The 22,671-nt window shown below is 41.8% G+C and overlaps 1 protein-coding gene across 4 annotated transcripts in view; it reads left to right on the top strand.

Moving 5' to 3' along the window:
• The window catches only part of NEK4 (NIMA related kinase 4), a 42,556-nt gene that overhangs the window by 15,920 nt on the left and 3,965 nt on the right, over positions 1 to 22,671 (top strand). The window contains exons 8-15 of one of the 4 annotated variants that reach the window (XM_079795224.1): positions 7,116 to 7,256; positions 7,822 to 7,971; positions 8,443 to 8,509; positions 9,274 to 9,383; positions 10,482 to 10,570; positions 13,202 to 13,407; positions 14,394 to 14,527; positions 17,131 to 18,645. In XM_079795224.1, the coding sequence (XP_079651350.1) occupies positions 7,116 to 7,256; positions 7,822 to 7,971; positions 8,443 to 8,509; positions 9,274 to 9,383; positions 10,482 to 10,570; positions 13,202 to 13,407; positions 14,394 to 14,527; positions 17,131 to 17,142 (909 nt within the window). In that variant the 3' untranslated portion in view covers positions 17,143 to 18,645. Of the gene's footprint in view, positions 1 to 7,115; positions 7,257 to 7,821; positions 7,972 to 8,442; positions 8,510 to 9,273; positions 9,384 to 10,481; positions 10,571 to 13,201; positions 13,408 to 13,430; positions 13,538 to 14,393; positions 14,528 to 17,130; positions 18,646 to 22,671 lie in introns of those variants that run through there. The other 3 variants (XM_079795225.1, XM_079795223.1, XR_013814862.1) reach the window with 3 other exon arrangements.

Below are 22,671 nucleotides of genomic sequence, written 5' to 3'. Positions count from 1 at the left end.
TAGCCATCCTAGTGGGTGTGAAGTGGTCTTATTGTGGTTTTGCTTTGTATCCTTAATGACTAATGACGTTGAGCATCATTTCATGTGCTTTTTGGCCATTAGGGAACCTACTTTGGAGAAATATCTATTCAGATCCTTTGCCCATTTTTCAGTTGGTTTATCTTTTTGTTGTTGAGTTATAAGAATTCTTTATTCTAGATGTCAGTCCCTTATAAGATATAAGATTTGAAAATATTATCTCTCATTCTGTGGGTTGTCTTTTCACTTTTATTTTTAGTTTAGTTTATTGATTTTTGAGAGAGAGAGAAATATCGATGTCAGAGAGGAACAATTAGCTGCCTCTACACATGCCCCGACCAGGAATTGAACCTGCCACCTCCTGGTGCATGGGGTGACCATCCAACCAACCGAGCCACAGCGACCAGGTTGTATTTTCACTTTCTTGATAGTGTTTTTTGAAGCACTACAGTTTTTTATTTTATTTATTTTTAACAATTGATTGAAGATCCATGAGGGTGAAATTTGGGGGAAGGAGAAATATGGCTGGATAATCCATGCTTGTTTTAATAGCCATGTAATCAGAATCAATATGCAGAAGACATTTTCTGTAATAGTCTAAAATAATCTATATCTCATTAGATGGTAGTGTTAATAGAACAGAGTCTTGCCACAGAATATGTTCTCTGCAATCTGCAATTAATTAAGCGAAGGGACAAATTGTATTTAAAGACCTGTTGCAAGAATATCAACACCATTATTTTTCTAACACAAAGTGTTTTCCCATAATGCATGTGACCTTTTTTTCCTCTGTAATACTTGATTGCAAAGAAATTCTTAAAATAGGGAGAGTCCTCATTACAGAATTTTAGTTATCTCTGGAATGTGTCTTAGGTCCCTACATACCATCTTCTTTCACTGTTCTCTGAGATTTCACCCTGTGGTTCATTCTTTCTAACTAAGGCTTTGTTGCAAATTGAACAGAAATTCCTGGGTAGAGGTAACACATCTTTATTCTTTCCTCCCTCTCTTCTTCTTTTCCTTCTATCCCTTCATCCTTTTGTCCCTGTCTCCCTCCCACCCAAAATATCAAAAGACCTCAACATTTCTGAGTGGGAGTAGAGAACTTGAGGCACCATTGACACCCTTGCCACCACTTGCCCACTCAAGGCCAGCAAAGCACTTACAGATTCAGAACAACTCTGGGGCTCCCGTCGTCTAGATAATAGGGCAGCCCTGGGGAGTCTTCCTCACTTTTGCACAGTGCATGGAACACTGCCTCATGCCCTCTAATTGCTCCAACAATGAATTAAATCTAGACCTGCTGGCTGAGAATTAGGGAATTTGAAACTGGTTCAACTGTGTTGAGCTGACTGACAAGGAAATATTAATTCAAATGGGAATAAGGTTTGACTTTTCATGGTGTGATGAAGTGTTGGGCAGACATGGGTTCAGATCCTAACTTTGATTCAGAGCTGTGGTGGGACTCTGGGTAAATCATCTAACTGTCATAGCCTCAGTGTCTTCATCTTAAAACAGGAACAATAATACTTCATTGGATTGCTGGGAGGAAAAAGATTTTAATTGTGATGAAATTCAATTTTGTCCATTTTGTTGTTGTTGTTGCTTGCGCTTTTGGTGTCATGAATAGTTACCCCTATGTTGTCTTCTAGGAGTTTATAGTTTTAGTTCTGACATTAGGTCTATGATTCATTCTGAGTTAATTTTTGTGTATGGTATAAAGAAGAGGTCCAACTTTATTCTTTTGTATGTAACTATCCAGGTATCCCAGCACCTTCCATTAAAAGACTAGAGGCCCGATGCATGAAATTCGTGCAAGAGTAGGCCTTCGCAGCCGCGGTGACTGCCTGGATTCCTCCCTCACAGCCATGGAGGCTGCTTGAATCCCTCCCTCGCAGCTGCAGCGGCTGCCTCGATCCATGGCTACAGCCCCGCCTTTGTCCAGAGGTCATCCGGAAGGATTTCTGGTCTAATTAGCATATTATAGACTAGTGGCCCAATGCACGAAATTCATACACATTAAAAGGGAATTAATTAGAGGAAATATTTTAATATTGCTATTTGCCCTTTCTCTTAACCTTTTGCACTCGGATGTCGAGTGTGACTGGACACGGTTAGCATTAGAATAAAGGAATCGAGAAAAAAGCAAGCGAGTGCAAAGGGTTAATAAAAGTGTCAGAGATGAAAGAAAATTAGTAAAATGTATATGAAAATCTTTCACCTGTCAGAGTCTGGGGCACGCTGTGGGACCCAGAGTCATGTCCCCTCCCACCCGCGCGCACCTCAAAATCACGCGAGACCCAGACCCAGCCGGCCCTACCCCCGTCAAGCCCCTCCAGGCGGGGGGCATAGCCTCAGGTCCCCTGTCAAGCCCCACTGGGTGGGGGGCGCAGCCTCAGGTACCCCGTCAAGCCCTTCTGGGCAGGGGGTGCAGCCTCAGGTCCCCTGGCACACCCTCAGGTCCCCCGGCCCAGCATGGCCTGAGGGCAGGGGGCAAGACCTGAGGTCAATCGTCAAGCCCCTCCTGGTGGGGGGCGTGGCCTGAGGTCCCCCATCAAGCCCTGCTGGGCGGCGAACGTGGCCTGAGGTCCCCCGGGTCAGCGCCGGGGCGCGGGGCATGGCCTGAGATCCCCTGTCAAGCCCCGCTGGGCGGGGGTCATGGGCTAAGGTCCCCCGGCACCAGGGGGCGGGGGGCGGGGGTTGGGAGGGCACGGCCTGAGGTCCCCCGGCCTGGCACCAGGGCAGGGAGTTGCGCCTTGAGGTCCCCAGTCAAGCCCTGCTGGGCAGGAGGCGCAGCCTCAGGTCTCCTGCCCCTGCCCAGCACCACGCAGCCTCAGGTCCCTGCTGATTGCTCGTTATGGGAACCCTGCCTCCGCTGTGGGTGCAGCCATCTTATGACGTATGAGGGTTAATTTGCATATTACCTCTTTATTATATAGGATTATTCTTTCCCCATTGAATTTTCTTGGCACTCTTGGTGAAAATCAGTAGACCATAAATGTAATGGTTTATTCCTAGACCCTCAATTCTTTTTCACTGGTTTATGTGTCTAATGTTCGTAAAACCTTGTTTTAAATATTGGTGGTTTTGCAGTAAGTTTTGAAGTTGGGAAGTTTGAGTCTTCTAACTATATTCTTATTTTTCAATATTATTTTGACTATTTCAAGTCCTTTGCATTTCCATATGAATTTTAAGATCAGCTTCTCAATTTCTGGGGGGAAAAAAAGGGTTATCCTACCTTATAATAGACAAATATGCAAATTGACCGCACCTTTGCTACACCCAAGCCACGCCCACCAACCAAGCCACGCCCACCAACCAATCAGGACGAGTATGCAAATTACCCCAACAAAGATGGTGGCTAATTTGCATATCAAGACAGCATAGAAAGAAGCCAAGAGATGCTGAAGGGAGCAAAGCTGTGGAGAAGCAAGCAAGCCGGGGGGGGGAGGAGAAGGGCGGAGCGGAGGCGGGGCCGGGGGAGAAGGAAGGAGAAAGGGGCGGGCTGGCGGAGAAGGCGGGCCGGGGGACAAGGGCAGAGCGGAGGCGGGGCCGGGGGTGAAGGAAGGAGAGCGGGGCGGGCTGGCGGAGAAGGCGGGCTGGGGGACAAGGGCGGAGCGGAGGCGGGGCGGGCTGGCAGAGAAGGCGGGCTGGGGGACAAGGGCGGAGCGGAGGCGGGGCGGGCTGGCGGAGAAGGCGGGCCGGGGGACAAGGGAGGAGCGGAGGCGGGGCGGGGTAGAGTGCAGCAGGAAACCCTATTGCAGGATTTTTCCTGCAACGGGAACGCTAGTATATAATACTAGAGGCCCAGTGCATGATTGAATCATGCACGTGTAGGGTCCCCTACACGCTTTCGCTTTTCACAGTGGAGCTGGGTGCCTGTCCGCCGAGCCGGAGGCTTCTGAAAGGCCTGGTGCCGGAGCAGACAGGCACCCAGCTCCCACGCTTTTGATGGTCCGCGGCTGCTGAGGGGGGCTGCCGTGGACACCTGGCTACCCTGCCGTTGAGAGGTGCAGCTGGGTGTTCGCGGCAAGCCCCCTCAGTGGCCGCGGATCTGGCCGTTGAGAGGCACAGGGGGCAGGAGTCCCGCCCCCTGCACCTCTTAACAGCAGGGTAGCCCCCCTCAGTGGCAGCAGATCTGTGCCTCTCAATGGCCGGATAGGCCACCCCGAGTCCCGCCCCCCAGCCTCCCGCCGCCCAATCGTGGGCATAGCGGAGTGATGGTAATTTACATGTTATTCTATTATTAGATAGGATAAGCCTAACCAGTGGTTACGGACAACAGGGGGGTGGGGGCATGTGTGGGGAGGGGTTTGGGATGGGAATCGGGGGATGAGGACAAATATGTGATACCTTAATCAATAAAGAAATTTAAACTAGAAAAAATAATAATAAAATAATTTTTAAAAGTTTGCAATTAAAAAAAAAAGGGGGGGATTTGATAGGGAGTACATTGAACCTGAGGTTCATTTGCAGACTATTGCTATCTTGATATACAGAGTGGGGCAAAAGTAGGCTTACAGTTGTGAGTATGCGAAACACAGAATTTATTCTTGTATTATTATTATTTATTATACTATTTTCCATACAAACAACTGTGAATCTACTTTTGCGCCACCCTGAATGTCTTCGAACACATGGACATGAGATGTCTTTTAATTTAGGTCTACTTTAAATTCTTATAATGATGTTTTGTTGTTTTTTAGTTTGCACTTATTTTGTGGAATTTATTTCTTTGTATTTTATTCCATTTGATACTATTGTAAATGGAATTGTTTTCTTAATTTCATTTTCATAGTGTTCATTGCTTGTGTATAGAAATACAATTGATTTTTGTATATTAATGTTAAACCACACAGCCTTACTGAACCCCTTTATTGGTTCTAATAATTTTTTTATAATGGACGCCTTAGGATTTTCTGAATATATGATCATGTCATCTGTGAACAGAGTAGTTTTACTTCTTCCTTTCCAATCTGGATTGTTTTTATTTCTTTTTCTTGCCTAATTGCTCTGGCTAGAACCTCTAGTACACTGCGTAAATAGAAGTGTTGAGAGGGAACATCCTTGTTTTGTTCTTGATCAAACTAATTTGTTACATAAGGCTTTTTAAAACGTACATCTTAAATATGTTTTTATTGATTTTTAGAGTGAGAGGAAGGGAGAAGGATAGAGAGATAGAAACATTGATGAGAGAGAAACATAATTGATTGGCTGCCTCCTGCAAGCCCCCTACTGGGGATTGAGCCTGCAATCTAGGCATGTGCCCTGACTGGGAATTGAATCACTCAGCCTCTGAACCACACCAGCCGGGTTTACATCCGGGTTTTAGAGCAGATTTTTTGTTTGATAGAATTTTATGTCCAGAATTTCCTCTTTTTGTGTTGCTATTTTTAAAAGTAGAACTTTATTCCAAGACCAATTGGATTTTATGGAGAAATCCCCTAAGTCATTTATTCTGTCACTCTTGTACTGGTATAAGCTTTATTTTGAACAGCCTATGCTTACTACCAGCAGAGAAATATTTACCTCATGCTTCAGAATTATATCAATTGTTGTTTATTATCTTGGTTGTCTTGTTCAGCTTGTATATTATGTACTAAAATTGTAAAATTTAATCATTTACTATATTTTATACATAATGTTAGGTGTACTCTTGAAAGAATAAACTTAGCAAATTATTACCTATAGGAGTTGTTTTGTGTTTGCTAGAGATATGAATCATAGATGATGTCTTAATGATAATGGCTCTTAGAAGCAATTTCACCTTGTATAAACCTTGTATTAATACTACATTGTTAATTTTTCTTCCTAAAAATGTATCATGTAGTAGGCTCTTGAAAAAAAATTGTTGATTGAACCATATTCAATTATTTGAAAACCTAGATATTCTGATATTAAAACTTGTTTGAAAAATTTAAGTATCTACTTTATTATATTTTTAATCCTCACCCTAGGATATTTTTCCATTGATTTTTTTTTAGGGAGAGTAAAAGAGAGAGAAAAAGACAGAGAGAAACATCAGTGGGAGAGAAACACACCGATTGGTTGCCTCTTGCATGTGCCCTTGACCAGAATTGAACCAGGGGCCCTTCGGTCTGCAGGCTGACATTCTATCCACTGAGTGAAACGGGCTAGGGCTTAAATATCTATTTTAATGTGTGGTATGAAATTAGTTTCTAAAATAGCTACCCAATAAAATGCTAAGTCCTTGCCCTGGCCAGAGTGGCTCAGCTCGTTGAACATTATCTGTACACTGAAAAATGGTGGGTTTGATTCCTGGTCAGGGCACATATCCAGGTTTCAGGTAGATAGATGTTTTCTCCCATCGCTCGCTCCCTCCCTCCCTCCCTCCCTCCCTCCCTCCCTCCCTCCCTCCCTTCTCTTCTCTCTAAAATCAATAAAAATAAAACAAAACATGTACTCAGATGAGGATTTTAAAAAACAAATAAATAAAAAAGACAGCCTTTGGTGAACTTTATATAACTTAAAAGGCAATTTATTTTACCATTACTACTGCTCATAATAGCTCTGATTTTTTGAGTATTTAATGTGCTAGACATAGTTCTAAGTGCTTTAGTGCACTGTATTTCCTAATTCTCCAACAGTCATACAAATGTGTGTGAAGCATTTTACCCATTTATATATTGATGAAGAAACAGGTTCAGGAAGATTAAATTTCTCAGATATGACTCCATCTAACTCCAAATTCAATGCTCTTTTCATGGTGATTTAAAGGCATTTTTCATGGTGCATCTAAATTACTCATGTTTACTTGGGAATTACATATTGAATTGGATTTCATTTAAAATATTTTTTAGTTTTCTGAATATTAGTAGTTTCAGGTTAATAACAATATGAATAATTTAATTAAAATAATTATATTTTTAATTTGGGAAAAGAGAAAAAAAGCCAGAAAATATGAATAACTGATTTTAGCATTTTGTCTTTGCCTATAAATACTGTAAATAAGCTTTTATTTTAAGAAAAACAACTTCTTTTCGTTTTCATTTATAATTTTAAAAGTAGGTATAGAGGGTTTGGCTGTTTGGAAATTCAAAAGACTATTTTATTATTTTGTGTGTGTATTTTTTAAGGATCAAGTTGCCGGTGAGTGGGGTATAGAAGAACAGGACAGAATCCACCCAGGTTTACAGCCTGGGTCTGAGCCTTCCCTGTCTCGACAGCGACGGCAGAAGAAAAGAGAACAGACTGAACACAGTGGGGAGAAAAGACAGGTTGGACGAGATCTCTTGACTAAGTCATTGTGCTACTGCTTGGGAAATATATTTTAGGAAGCTCAAGTTCTACTTAGAATGGTTAGCAGTTGCCAGTAGGCACACGAGAAATGCAAGGAACATTTGGGGGGAGGGGTGTTTTACAAGGGCAAGATAGTAGTTTTCAAATGTCAATAATTTGGAAGCAGAGTAAGGATTTTGTCTTTTCCAGCAAAGATGGACAGATTGAGAGTTAAAGAAACAGGCTAATGAGTACCTCTGATTCTCCCTGTTATATTGATGAGCATTTTCTCCCTCATCTTCTGTATAAAATCATGTTGACATCTCATTTCTTTTTTTTTCCCTTTAATTGAGATATTACACCATTCCTTGAAGTAACTTTCATAGGCACACTCTCATAATACTTCACTTTTGGCAAAGTTTCTTTTCCCAAAAATTCAGTGTTTTGAAGTTTTTGAGAGCAAATTACTGTTGAATACATAAGAAACTAATAGGGGTACTTTGAAGGTGGGTTATCATTATCATATGAAATTGATAATGTCCCCCTCTTTTAAAAATATTTAAGTTCCAGGAGGCTCTGCCTCAACTTTTGCCTTCTCTTCCTGCTGTTGGAAAAGTGGATGTCACATCAACCCAAAAGGATGCTGAAAACCAAAATAGAGTGATCACTGAGTCTGTGAGCAGTTCCAGGAGCAGTGAGATGTCATCATCAAAGGTTTCTGGGGGGTATATGTTGGATTAAAAAAAAAAAGTATAAAGCTTTTTGGTTATGAAATCCTGCATATATTGTGAAGTTTTGTATTAAAATATCTTAGCCCTACTTTTTGCCAAACACTGTAAGGAATAGATATGTGATTCTTAGTAGAAGCACTGATTGAAGTGGACAGATTCTAAAGTTCCAGTGATGGTCACTTATGGTTAACTAGGAGACCAAGTAGATTCTGAATGGAGGAAATGCAAAATTCCCCAATTGTCCTTCCAAAAATGAGTACAGTACTTCCTAGAAATGGGGCTGCTGTGATTGATCCTAGCTAGTAGCTGTAACCCTGATGCAGACTGGTCTCAATGGACATTCCTTTAAGGCCTGTGCAAGGGCTTTCCTATAGGGCTACATGATACTTCATGCATTGTAGGTGTTGTAAGAATATTGAGTAGAAATGGACATAACTCTGACTTTCTTTAAAAGGACCGACCATTATCAGCAAGAGAGAGGAGGCGACTAAAGCAGTCACAGGAAGAGAGATTCCCCTCAGGTAAAGTTGTCTCTTTTCTTCATCTTTTGGAGGTTTGACTCGTGGACATAAGTATTGGTTCTGATTGTGAGGTGTTAAGAATTTTCAAGCAATAGTAATACATTTTGGAAACTGATTTGGAAGAAATTTTGAAATTCCTTAGTCAAGCCTTTAAAAACAATTCAGCATAGGCTGTTGGATCTGGAACTTGTATTATCAATGGAAGAGGATTCTAAAGAGAGCAAGAGGGCTTTGAGTGGCAGTAATTCCTGGGAGGTTTCAGACAGGAAATCGAGTGTTTAATTTGTTTCCATGTTCAGAGTCTGCTGGTCATAGAAGTGCTGTTTTCTCAGGAACAGAGAGAGGAAACTGGGAGAATGGTGGTGCCTAGGGCTACGTGCTGTGATCATTCCTATTACTATTAACTAAAGACAGTACAGGCAGTCTCCATTTATTGAATGCTCATTAAGTTTCATGCACTATGGTAAGCATTTTAAGGGCATTATCTCAATTTATATTTACAGTAACTGTCAAAAGTAGTCAGCATTATCCCATTTTGCAGCTGAAGGAACTGAGGCTCAGAGTGGTTAAGTATCTTGCTTAAGATCACAGAGCTGGTAGACCTAGAGCTCAACTGTGAACTGAAGTGTCAGATACCAGAGTGATGATGATATGCTGTCTGAGTTACTTCTGGGCTGGTCCTTGCTGGGTTATCTCCCATACCCATTGCCCTTTGTTGAGGCCAGCCCATCACAAACCACTGCTGGGGATGGTCACTTTTTCAGGCCCTTCAGTGAGGAGAGCTTCTCTGAGTACACCGGGGCCAGGACAGCCACCAGAGGAAAGCCAGCTCACCCCTGCTCCATGGTTGTCTTCTGACCGAAGCTTTGCTCAGGTACATTACTTAGCTCGAAGGAGAAAAGGTGGACATGTCTATATCTGGCAAGCCTAATATGTTGTATCATAAATCAGCGAGTGAGATAGAAGATGTCTTAATGAGCCAATTAATTAGGAGTCGTTTATTGCATGCAGCCCAGAGGGAGGTGTTTCTTCTAAATCTCTGAGCAAACAAATAGAGTAAGTTCTCTCTATTTATACCTTTCGGGCCCTTTGTCTGCAGATTTTACAAAGGGCTCTGTGTGAGTTATTGTTACAGATAGTTTGTAATCTTGGATACATAAAGAATAAACATTTGGCATAAGAATATGGGAATTATTATCAGTATTAGTCCAATACGTTAGATGGCTAGCTTGCAAGGTCAGACAGTTAAGTTTTTATCTTTTTCTATTGTTCAAACTAAAACAGTTATTCTACAGAATAAGAGACTGTCTAAAAATGACAGAGTTTACAGAACAGGGACTATCTAACAATAGCAGAGAATTTAAAACAGCAGTTTTTATACAAGATGGAGGTTACTATGCTTCAAATATAGTAAACTTCATAAATACCAGCTCCAGGGCAAGATTTGTTTCCTTAACAATATTCTGTGATTTAGTCATTTCACTAATTGAGATGGTCCTTTCCATTTTTCAAAGTTGTAAGGTTTGTGTGTAATTATATCAAATAATCCTTTAAAGTACTGTATTTTAAGAAAGTGTCTCACATATGAACAAACTGAGGTTGCTTTTATTTAGGTGGCATTCTACCCAGCTTAAAATGCCAATATTCCTTATGGTACCAGCCCTCTGCTTAGGAGTTGGAACACCAGAATTGTTTGTCCACTCTTGTCTGGAAAGGAAATGTCTTCATAGCTGAGACTTTCCAGGGCCTTATAAAACTTCACCTTGATGTTCCTCAGGCTTCGCTTGTGGATTTCATGGGTGAACTAGGACATGATTTTGGTAAAATAACTTCAATTTTTATATCCATTAGTTTCTCCTGTTAAATTGGATATAAGTGCACAATATAACTAGACATTGCATCTAAGACTTTTTCATTTATTGCATTCTGGTTGTGTTGTCATGTGGAATTTTGTTTTTCCAAACATTAATAGAAAAGGAGACTTACCCATTGTTTCTCTGAGGAGGAGTTAAGTTCTTCTACAAGTTCAACTGACAAATCAGATGGGGATTCCAGGGAAGGGTAAGTTCTATTTTCCTCTCTCTTCATAAAGTATTTCTGTTTGAATTAACCCTAAATGTATATTTATAGTAGTAGTCAGACCTGTAGTATTGTCATTGCCAACATTATAAATGGTTTTTTATATATGCTAGCATTAAAAATATCTCTTCTAATGAGCACATCTGATTTTCATTCAGAATTTTATGAATGTCTTCTAATGTTTTTTGGACCCCCTCCTGCCTTCTTGAGGATTCTAGTTATATTATTAATTACTAGAGGCCCGGTGCACGAAATTCGTGCACGGGGGCGAGGGGGTGTCCCTCAGCCCAGCTTGCACCCTCTCCAATCTGGGACCTTTTGTGGGATGTCCAACTGCCCGTTTAGGCCCAATCCCACCGGACATCCCTCTGACAATCGAGGACTGCTGGCTCCCAACTGCTCGCCTGCCTGCCTTCCTGATTTCCCCTAACTGCTTCTGCCTGCCAGCCTGATCACTCCCTAACCACTCCCATGCCAGCCTGATTGATGTCTAACTGCTCCCCTGCCAGCCTGTTTGCCCCCAACTTCCCTCCTCTGCCGACCTGGTCACCCCTAACTGCCCTCCTCTGCAGGGTTGATCACCTCCAACTGCCCGCCCTCGCAGGCCTGGTCCCTCTCAACTGCCTTCCCTTGCAGGCCTGGTCCCTCCCAACTGCCCTCCCCTGCTGGCCATCTTGTGGTGGCCATCTTGTGTCCACATGGGGGCAGGATCTTTGACCACATAGGGGCAGCTCTCTTGATCTTGTGTGTTGGAGTGATGGTCAATCTGCATATTACTCTTTTATTAGATAGGATAGAGGCCTGGTTCACTGGTGGGGACCAGTTGGTTTGCCCTGAAGGGTGTCCTGGATCAGGGTGGGGTTCCCTTGGGGCATGGAGAGACCTGGGTGAGGGGCCTGTGGTGGTTTGCAGGCCAGCCACGCCCCTGGCGACCCAAGTAGAGGCCCTGGTATCTGGAATTTATTTACCTTCTACAATTGAAACTTTGTATCCTTGAGTGGAGGCCTGGGCCCACCAGTGTGTGTGGAAAGCTTGGCTTCCTCTGTTGCCGGGGAAACCCAAGCCTCCTTTCTGGTAGCCATCTTGGTTGGGGTTAATTTGCATACTTTCCCTGATTGGCTGGTGGGCGTGGCTTGGCTGGTGGGTGTGGCTTATGTAGCAGGGTGATGGTTAATTTGCATATTACTCTTTTATTAGAGAGGATTTAAAGCTGTCCTGTAGCTCACCAATGGTATTAATATTTTTAGACTTCCTTTGTTTCATTTTGCATAGATTCTGTTGCGATATTGTTGAATTATTCTAGCTTTTCTTCTGTGGTTTCTGATCTGCTAATCCCATCCAGTGTATTTAACATATTGTGCTTTTCATTTCTAGAAGTTCACTTTGGGTCTTTTTTTTTTTTTTATCCTCATCTGAGGATACGTTTTTATTGATTTTATTTATTTTGAAGAGAGAGAGAGAGAGAAAGAAAGAAAGAAAGAAAGAAAGAAAGAAAGAAAGAAAGAAAGAAAGAAAGAAAGAAAGAGAAAGGGAGAGAGAAACATTGATCAGTTGCCTCCTGTATGTGTCCTGACTAGGATTAAACCCAAAACCTAGGTATGTGCCCTGACCAGGAATGGAACCGGTGATCCTTTGGTGCACGGGACAATACTCCAACCAACTGAGCCACACTGGCCAGGGCTAATTTGGGTCTTTTTAAATATCTTCCATGCCTTTCCTTAATATTTAATACTTTTATTTACTTTGGACATATGGAATATATTTATAACTTTATAGTTATTATAACTATAACTATATAGTTATTATAATAACTATAGTTATTATAACTATAACTATATAGTTATTATAACTTTAATGTCTTTATTTACTAATTTTATCACTTGTGTCACTTCTGGGTCTTTTTCTATTACCTGCTTCTTTTCTTTTCACAAATGTGTGCTATTTTCTTGCTTCTTTGCATGTTTGGTATTTTTGACTGGATTCCAGACATTGTCATTTTTCTCTCATTAGAACATGGTATTTTTATATTTCTTTAAATATTCTTGAGCTTTGTACTTGAATGCAGTTCTTATTTAGAGATAGTTGGGCAGAATTTATAGAATTCTGGGGCTTCCTCTTTCTGGCTCTCCCCTTTCCAAGATTCCTCTCTCTCTCAAGTGGCAGTGGTTGTCTTGAACTGTGTCCTTTGGTTCTGCAGGCCAGAAAGACTGTGGGTTTTCTGTTGTACTTTAGCACCATGGCCTTCCCTTAGGGTAAAAGGTGTTGACTTCCCTCCAGAATCTGCTCGAAGATTTTGTACATTCTCCAGTGCCTTCCTATAGTTGATTTCTGTGTTATGTTCAACCTTTATACTTGTTACTTGTGGAAGGGTCTGTCTGCAAGGAGCTTGCTTGGCCATTGGGAAGCAGAACTTCCTAAAGGTTATTTGGCATCTCATTTTTTATTTATTTATTTTTAAAATTCTTGTTTAAAGTATTACTTATAGTATTACATATGTCTCCTTTTCCCCCATTGACCTCTCCCCAGCCACCCCCACCCTTGGCATCTCATTTTTTAATGAAAGCTTTTCATGAAGCCAATTTAAGAATAATAAGGGGAATTTCTTTTTTCTAGGAAAGGTCATTCAAGTGAAATGAGTGATTTGGTACAATTGATGACTCAGACCCTAAAATTGGACTCTAAAGAGAACTGTGAGGATCTCCCAGTGCCAGATCCAGTGTCAGAATTTAAACTTCATCGAAAGTATCGGGACACACTGATACTTCATGGGAAAGTTGCAGAACAGGCAGAGGAACTCCATTTTAAAGAGCTACCTTTAGGTGATCAGTTTATTCTTTTACAGCAAACTGGAGAGCATGTTTATTGGAGAAATGTGTCAAACCAAGGAGCAGCTAATGCTTGCAAATTGTTTTGTCTTTTTATTCTTTCATTTGGATATCTCCATAAAAGGTATATCTTGTTTTATGTAACAGTTGTGTTCCTGAAAAGTTGCATGAAAATTGATTTTTAAAAATAAGTGTAAATAAATACATGTTTGGAATTTTTCACATGGATTCTCTTCAAATTAGACAGTTGTGTATTTTAAGATTAAGAGGTATTAATGATACATAAGGCATAAATTCATATATAGTTATACCTTGTTTTATTGTGCTTCACTTTATTACACTTAGCAGATATGGTGTTTTTTACAAATTGAAGGTTTGAAGCAATCTTGCATTGAGCAAGTCTATTGATGCCATTTTTTTCGACAAGCTCAGATGATGGTTAGCAATTTTAGCAATAAAGTATTTTTAAATTAAGGTATACACATTGATTTTTTTATTTTTAATAATTTTTACTGATTTCAGAGAGGAAGGGAGAGGGAGAGAGAGATAGAAACATCAATGATGTGAGAGAATCATTGATCAGCTGCCTCCTGCACTCCCCACACTGGTGATCAAGCCTGCAACCTGGGTATGTGCCCTTGGCCAGAATCAAGCCTGGGACCCTTGAGTCCGCAGACCGACGCTCTATCCACTGAGCCAAACTGGCTATGATTTTTTAAAACATCATTCATATTACATACTTCATTGACCACAGTATAGTGTAAACATAACTTTTATATGCACTGGGAAAACCAAAATATCTCTGAAGTATGCCTATATACATTTTAGTCATTGAAAATACATGAAGTCATTAAACTAAACTCTTGTCAAAATGAAAAAGATCTTAACATGACAAGATTTAAAAAAAACAACACATTGCATTCTTCTTGCTGCCATGGTGAAAGTATTCATTTTTCCCTGTCTTTGTTGTTACTTTTAAGCTATCATTCCAGGTTCTGAAAAGATCAGAAGAATAGTTGAAATCTTGAGAGCTGATGTAGTCCAGGGCCTGGGGATTCAGCTTTTAGAGCAGGTGTATGATCTTTTGGAAGAGGAGGATGAAATAAAGAGAGAGGTGAGTGTCCTATTAGCTGTGTCAGCTGCTTATGCTTTAAAAAAATTTTAACAGCCTTTTGAAATATAATTAACATTCTCTACATTTTACACATTTAAAATGTACAATTCAATGGTTTTTTAGTATATTCAAAATTGTACCACCATCACCACAACCAATGTTAGAACATTTAATTACTCCTCAAAGAAACCTTGTACCCATTGGCAATCACTCCCTGCTATCCCCAAAACCCTCCACCCCTAAGCAACCACTAACATTTCTGTCTCTATAGATTTGTCTATTCTAGATATTTTATTTAAATGGAATCACACAAAATATGTTGTCTTTTGTGATTAGCTTCTTTTACTTAGCTTTATATGTAATCCATGTATCACATACTTCATTCCTTTATATAGCCAAATATAGTCCACTAGAGGCCCAGTGCACAAAATTCATGCACTGTAGGGTCCCTAGCATCTGCCAGCTGCCGGCCGGGTACTCTCTCCTTTTCCCTGGCCACCTGCCACCACCAGCCAGTGCCTCCCGCCCTTCCCCCAGCCGGCCCTGCCCCATGGTTGAACTCCCAGATGAACTCCCGGTCGAGGGGAAAATTTGCATACTATGCTTTTATTATATAGTTTTATATGGCTATAGCGTGTTTTGTCTATCTGTTTATGGACATTTAGATTGTTTCCACTTTTTGGCTATTATGAATAATGCTGCTATGAACATTCATGTATAAGTTTTTGTGTAGACATATGTTTTCATTTTTCTTGGGTATGTACCTACGAGTAGAAATTGCTGAATCATAATTTAATATTTTGAAGAATGGCCAGATTGCTTTCCAGAGCAGCTTCATCATTTTACATTCCCACCAGTAATGTGTGAGGGTTCTAATTTGTTCACATCCTTGTCAACACTTGTTATTGTCATCATTTTGGTTATAGCCATCCTAGTGGGTCAGGAGTAGTTTTTCATTATGGTTTTGATTTGCTTTTTCCTATTGAATAATGAACATGGAGAATCTTTCATGTACCTATTGGCTATTTTATATATTTTTTGGAGCCATGTCTATTTTGATCTTTTACACATTTTAAAATTGTTATTTGTATTTTTATTGTTTAGTTGTAAGAGTTCTTTATATATTCTTGATACAAGTTCTTTATCAGATGCATGATTTGCAAAAAGTTTTTCCCATTCTGTGGTTATTTTTTTACTTTTTTTTAAAAAATATATTTTATTGATTTTTTACAGAGAGGAAAGGAGAGGGACAGAGAGCTAGAAACATCGATGAGAGAGAAACATCAACCAGCTGCCTCTTGCACACCTCCTACTGGGGATGTGCCCGCAACCAATGTACATGCCCTTGACCGGAATCGAACCTGGGACCTTTCAGTCCGCAGACCGACACTCTATCCACTGAGCCAAACTGGTTTCGGCTATTTTTTTACTTTCTAATGACATTGTTTGTACCACAAAAGGTTTTAATTCTGTTGAAGTTTAATATATCTTTTTTATTGCTTGTGCTTTTGGTGTCATATCTAAGAAGGCTTTGTGTAACCTAAGATCACAAAGATGTATTCTATGTTTTCTTCTAAAAATTTTATCATTAGCCTGGACAGTGTGTCTTGGTTGTTTGGCACACTGTCCCATGCACCAGAAGGTGGTGGGTTCAATTCCCTGTCAGGGCACATGCCTGGTTTGAGGGTTTGACCCTGATTGTGGTGTCAGGAATCTGCTGCTCAATGTTTCTCTCTCACATCAATGTTTCTCTCTCTTTTCTCCCTATCTATCTCAAATCAATGAAAACATATTTTTGGGTGAGGATTAATAATAATAAAATAAATAAAAGGTTTATTTGTTTTTTTAAAAAATATATTTTTTATTGATTTCAGAGAGGAAGGGAGAGGGAAAGAGAGATAGAAACATCAATGATGAGAGAGAATCATTGATCAGCTGCCTCCTGCACGCCCCTACTGGGGATGAGCCCGCAACCCAAACATGTTCCCTTGACCGGAATCGAACCTGGGACCCTTCAGTCCGCAGGCCAACGCTCTATCCACTGAGCCAAACCAGCCAGGGCTAAATAAATAAAAGTTTTTTTATTTAAATTCTTACATGAGTATCATGATAAAATCCCACCCAGGATGTAAATCATCCCTTGTCACCTGTCATAGTTAAATATTTTTTTATTATGATGAGAACTTTTATGATCTACTCTTAGCAGCTTCTAATATACAATACAGTATTGTTAAGTATAGTCACTATACTATACATATATCCCCAGAACTTATTTTATAACTGGAATTTGTACCTTTTGATCATCTCTACCCATTTCCCTTACCCCTCACTCCCCATCACTGGCAACCACTAATCTGTTCTCTGTTTCTGTGAGTTTGGTTTTTTGTTTTTCATTTTTTGTTTTTTCTGGGTGCGTTTTTTTGGGGGGTGCAAACATAGTTTAATAGGTTCTACCAAACAGTTTCCAAAGCGCTTGCACAGCTGGAGCCTGCACGTCCAGCCATCATGGCACACTGTGTCACGTGGTCCATAAAGGTTTTTTTGAGCAAATTCTGTACCAGCCCCTGTGGAAGGGTAGGTGACTTTGATGTGGTCTCTTACAGCAAGGAGCATAATCAAGATGAGGATCACACACTAATAACCACCATAGAAACTAGACTCTAAGGGCCAAGGCGATCTTCACTGATACACAGAACTTGACAGTCTGCATCCAGGACTCATTTCACTCTTACAACCAACAGCCTGCTGGGACATTGAGCTGGAGGAGGGGAGGGGAGGTATCATGATCCTGTCCCTTTATAGATGAGAAATGAGTGAGAACGGAGGAGGGCGGGACACAACCTCTGGGCCCTGTCTTGCGGTTCCAGCGCGATGTCTGGTGTCCTCCATGATGCTGAGAGCTGTTGGATACATTGGTTTAAGAGCAAGGAGGGCCTGGGGTGATGCTGGGAATGAGGCCTGTTCCCCTCCTCACTAGTTCTGTGAACATGGCAAGTCGCCCAGGCCTCAGGTTCTCCATCTGCGAAATGGGGTCGATGGTCACACTTTCTTCAGAGTTGTTGTGAGGATTACTAGTAAATGAGTCAGTGCCCTGTATCGTCAGGACTTTGGGTAAGTACTATAGATAGTATTTTCATAGCATGTATTTTTTTTCACTCATTTCAAAAGCCACATGTCCGTGTGTTTGAAAGGTGATAGTGAGGGGGACTCTTGTCCTTGTTTCTGGAGCTGTCAGACCATTGCAGGAAGGCGGGGCCCGTCTTCCTCCAGCACCTCTCCAGCCACCCTAAGCAGGAGGGGCACGCTCATGCAGGGCTGCTCAGGAAAGAATATGGGCAGGTTGCTGACAATGAGCTGCATTCTTCAGGGAGGCAGTCCAGTCCTGCCAGCTGATGTAAGCCCAGGGTGGACAGAGTGCACTCGGGAGGATAGTGGAGCCACCAAGTGCCCAGGGCATGGTCCATGAGCAGGGCCAGGCTGAGGCCACAAAGGGCAAGCCTTTCACCTATGACTTTCATTCCTGTGTTGGCCCTGGGCTGCCGGGGCCGGGCATGTAAAGTGCAGCAGTCACACCCGTGGATGCCAGGTGGGTGGGTGCTAGGTGGGGAGAGTGTCCAGGGAGCTGGGCAGGAAGCGAAGGCTCTTTGAGGCAGCACGGAGGGACCTGGAGAGTATTATGCTAAGCGAAATAAGCCAGCCAGAGAAAGACAAGTATCACATGATCTCACTTATATGTGGAGTCTTGAGTTTGGTTTTTTAGATTCTGACTTATTTCACTTAGCATAAGGTAAGGCCCAACCATGTTGTTGAAAATGGCAGTGTTTCCTTTTTTTCTCTCACTTTTGAGACATTATTCCAGATATAGGATTCTTGGTTGATAGGTTTGTATTTTCACTTTGAAAATACTGTCCCACTGACTTCTGGCCTCTGAAGTTTATGATGAGAAATTTACTGATAATCTTATTGGAGAATCTCTTGTATGTGATGAGTCACTCTTTTCTTGCTGCTTTCAAGATTCTCTCCTTGTCTTTAGCTTTCAAGAGTTTGATTATAATGTGTTTGGGTGTGAACTCTTTGTGTTCATCCTACTTGGAGTTTGTTGGAGTTTTTTGGTGGTGGTGGTGGTGGTGGTGGTGGTGGTGGTGGTGGTGGCGGTGGTGGTGATGCAGAGTCACAAGCACTCAGGAGGGCAACCATGGTGTCAGGCCTAATTCAGCTTCTGGCTGTGCCTCTTACTGTGTGAACTGTTATATTGCTTTTTTTGTTGTTTTTCCTTTTTTAAAAAATTAAATTTATTGGAGTGACATTGGTTAATAAAATTATATGTTTTATATATAATTCTATAATACATTATCTGTATATTACACTGTGTTTATCACCCAAAGTCAAATCTCCTTCCACCTCCATATATTTGGCCCCTTTACCTTTTACTACCTCCCACTTGGATGTTTATATTTATGGCATTAAACTTGGTAAGTTTTTTGTTATTGTCTTCAAATAATCTCTTCCTTTTTTTCTCTTCTTCTGGGACTCCTGCAATGCAAATCCCTTGGAAATTGTTTCTGTTGGAGGGGGACAGGTTTGTGACAGTCAGTAAGGGTTGCAACAATGGTTGCTTGCCATTGTGTCTGCGCCTCCATGATCAGAAGCAGCAATCAGCTATCTGTATACTGATCCCCCAATACTTAGAGGACAGGATTCCTACAAGCTGTGTGCAAGCTGCTCCAGGAACATCTGCATAGTTTCCTGCTATCAGGGTGGAGGGTACTAAGAGCTGAAATTAACCGCAATTTACTAGCAAAGCCTTCCCCTGAATGTTGCAAACCTTTAATGGACTCTCTAGAGTTCAAAAATAATTACATCAAGCAGATTCTGCCAGCACAATTTTTGTATGAGAAGATGTATTCATATTGCTTTCTCCTCTGCCATCTTCTATACATATATTATACAGTTGCTTTTAAAATCAGTTTAGAATAGAAAGGAGAAGCAATATGCAGGCATGTTGTTTTATTTACATAACTAGAGGCCCGGTGCACGGATTCATGCACTGGTGGAGTCCCTTGGCCTGCACCCTCTTGCAACCCGGGACCCCTTGGGGGATGTTGGACTGCTGGTTTCGGCCCAATCCCCGTAGGCCAGGCTGAGGGACCCCACCAGTGCACGAATCCATGCACCAGGCCTCTAGTATGCATATAAGATCTTTGGTTAATCTTCCCCCCTCTCTGAGATTCATCAGTCTATTCCATGTTTCCATGCCTGTGTGTTAAGTGTCTGCCCCATGGTGGTCAGTGCACATCATAGCTACCGGTCAAACAGTCGCTTAGGCTTTTATACTAGAGGCCCGATGCACAAAGATTCATGCAAAAATGGGCCTTTCTTCCCCTGGCTGCCGGCACTGCCTTTGTTTGCTCTGGCCGGAGCCGCCTTTCCGCCTTCCCATGCTGCCCGGAGGCCCCGAGCGGCTGGGGTGTTACGGAACTGCCTGCGTCATCGCCATATGAAAATCTCCCTCCTGTCAGAGTCTGGGGCGTGCCGTAGGACCTAGAGTCAAGTCCCCGCCCACCACCTGCACATGCTTTGAAAATGCAGGAGACCCAGACCCGGCTGGCCCTACCCCCGTCAAGCCCTTCTGGGCGGGGGGCACAGCCTCAGGCCCCCCGGCCCGGCGCCTGAAGTCCCATCAAGCCCCGCCGGGCGGGGGTGCGGCCTGAGGTCCCCCGGCACGGCATTGGGGTGGGGGGGGCACAGCCTGAGGTCCCCTGTCAAGCCCCACTGGGCATGGGGCATGGCCTGAGGTCCCCTGTCAAGCCCCGCTGGGCGGGGGATGCAGCCTGAGGTCCCCTGTCAAGCCCCGCTAGGCGGGGGCCATGGCCTGAGGTCCCCGGCCTGGAGCCAGGTGGGGGGCGTGGCTTGAGGTCCCCCGTCAAGCCCCACTGGGCAAGGGGCGTGGCCTGAGGTCCCCCATCAAGCCCCACAGGGCGAGGGGCACGGTCTGAGGTCCCTGCTCTTCAGTGGTGACATTACGGCATCCTGCCTAATTTGCCTATTCCTCTATTATATAGATATAGATTACCCTTATCAGTGTTTTTTGTGTTTTCATATAATTCAAATTATTGCCTGGGGTCTCTTGCTTTCAGCCTGATGAACTTCCTCTAGTAGGTCTTTTAAGGAGGATCTGCTAGCTACAAATTGTTTTTGTTTATCTGGAAATGTGTTTGACCTTCATTTTTGCAAGATAGCTTTATTGGATATGCGATTGTTGGTTGACAATATTTTTTCTCTGAGCATTTTGAATGTTATCCCACTGCCTTTTGACCTCCATTGTGTATGATGTCAGCTGTTAATGTTGTTTGGGTTCCCTTGTAAGTGATGTCATTTTTCTCTTGCTGCTTTTAACATTTTCTCCTTGTCTTGGGCTTTTAGCACAGTAATGTGTCTGTATGTGGATCTCTTTGAGCTGATCCTGCTTGGAGTTCATGAGCTTCCTGCATGTGTAATGTTTCTTTCAATAAATCTGGGAGATTTTCAGCCATTATTTCTTTAAATATTTGTCTACTCCTTTCTCTTCTTTCTCTGATCCTCCCATCACACAGGTGTTGGTATGCATAAATAGTGTCCCACATTTCCCTGAGGCTGTTTATTTTCTTTTCTCTCTGTCCTGTGGATTACATAATCTCTATTGATATATCTCCAAGCTTCCTTATTCTTTCATTAGTTCGAATATACTGTAGAGTCCCTCTGGTGAGTTTTTATTTGTTATTGCAGTACTTTTTAATTCCAGAATTTCCATTTGGTTCTCTTTATAATTTATTTCTCTTTACCAATATTCTTTATTTGATATGACATTATCATCATACTTTACTTCTATAATCATGATTTTCTTTAGTTTTTGTGAACATGTTTATAATGGCTATTTTGATGACTTTTTCTGTTAAATCCAATATCTGATTGTTCTCACAGGCAGTTTCTCTACACATGCTTTTTCCCCCCCAGTGAATGTGTCATAACCTGTTTCTTTGCATGTCTCATAACTTTTTTTTGGAAACTGGAAATTTTAGACATCTATATATATAAAAGGCTAAGTGACTGTCCGACTGGTACATATGATGTGCACTGGCAATTTAAAAATGAAAGTTGACTCGTGCATGCATGATACATATAAAGCTCTCACTGGTGCCAATGACACGTGTGTTTTCACTTATGATACTATCTTATATATACTATATTGACATGTAACTTTTTGCAGTAATGTAATTACTGCACAAATCTTTCTTCTAATTAATTTCCTTTCAATGTGCACGAATCCATGCACTGGGCCACTAGTGTTTTTATAACTTTGGTTACTAGCCTCCCTGGGAATGAGGGTTGTTACTGTTAATCGATTGTTTAGTAATTGGCTGGATTATTTTAGTGAAGTCTATTTTACCCCTTCCTCCTTTCTCCAGTGTAAAGCCTCTGATATTGCCCCTCAGTGGGTGCAACCTTGGGCATGTCCACAGCCACCTTGGAATGACAGGGTTTGGGAGAGCTCTCTTGATACTCTCCTTTTCCCTGACCTCACCCAGGTGTTTGCTCTGCTGTTTCCCACAATGTCCTGGCATAAATTGTGCTACAGATTGATCCAATCAAATTGAGACTCCTTTGAAGGGATAGTTCAAAAGGTCAATGTTTGATAATGGTTCTGACCCCAGGGAACATCCTCCCAGCTTCTTGCTTGTTTCCATGAAAGTAGCCTACAGTTTAACTTATATATCCAATGAATCTACAATCTTCTCCCCGTTGCCTTTCACCACTACCTCCTTCTTTTTGTTTTGTTTTTTGAGAGCACTTTTAGGCTTGAATTTTTCCATAGTCTGCTTCAAATGAAGTCAGTTCATTTAAGAAAAGATTCCAGGTAAAATATCTGAGCAAAGCTCTGGAGTTGAGGTGTGAGGACAATTAGCATGTTTGTTTCTGAGTGATACCCCCACTTTAAAAGCTCTGTGGACCTGGACTGCATGGTTCAGTGGTTGAGCATCGAACCAAGAGGTTCTTCGATTCCCAGTCAGGGCACATGCCCTGGTTGCAGGCTCAATCTCAAGTAGGGGCCCATCTTTGATGTTTCTCTCTCTATCTCTCTCCCTTCCTCTCTCTAAAAGAAATCA

This window comes from Cnephaeus nilssonii (assembly GCF_951640355.1).
Source record: "Cnephaeus nilssonii genome assembly, chromosome: 17".
Lineage (NCBI taxonomy): Eukaryota > Metazoa > Chordata > Mammalia > Chiroptera > Vespertilionidae > Cnephaeus > Cnephaeus nilssonii.
This window is presented reverse-complemented; position numbering and strand designations above follow the sequence as displayed.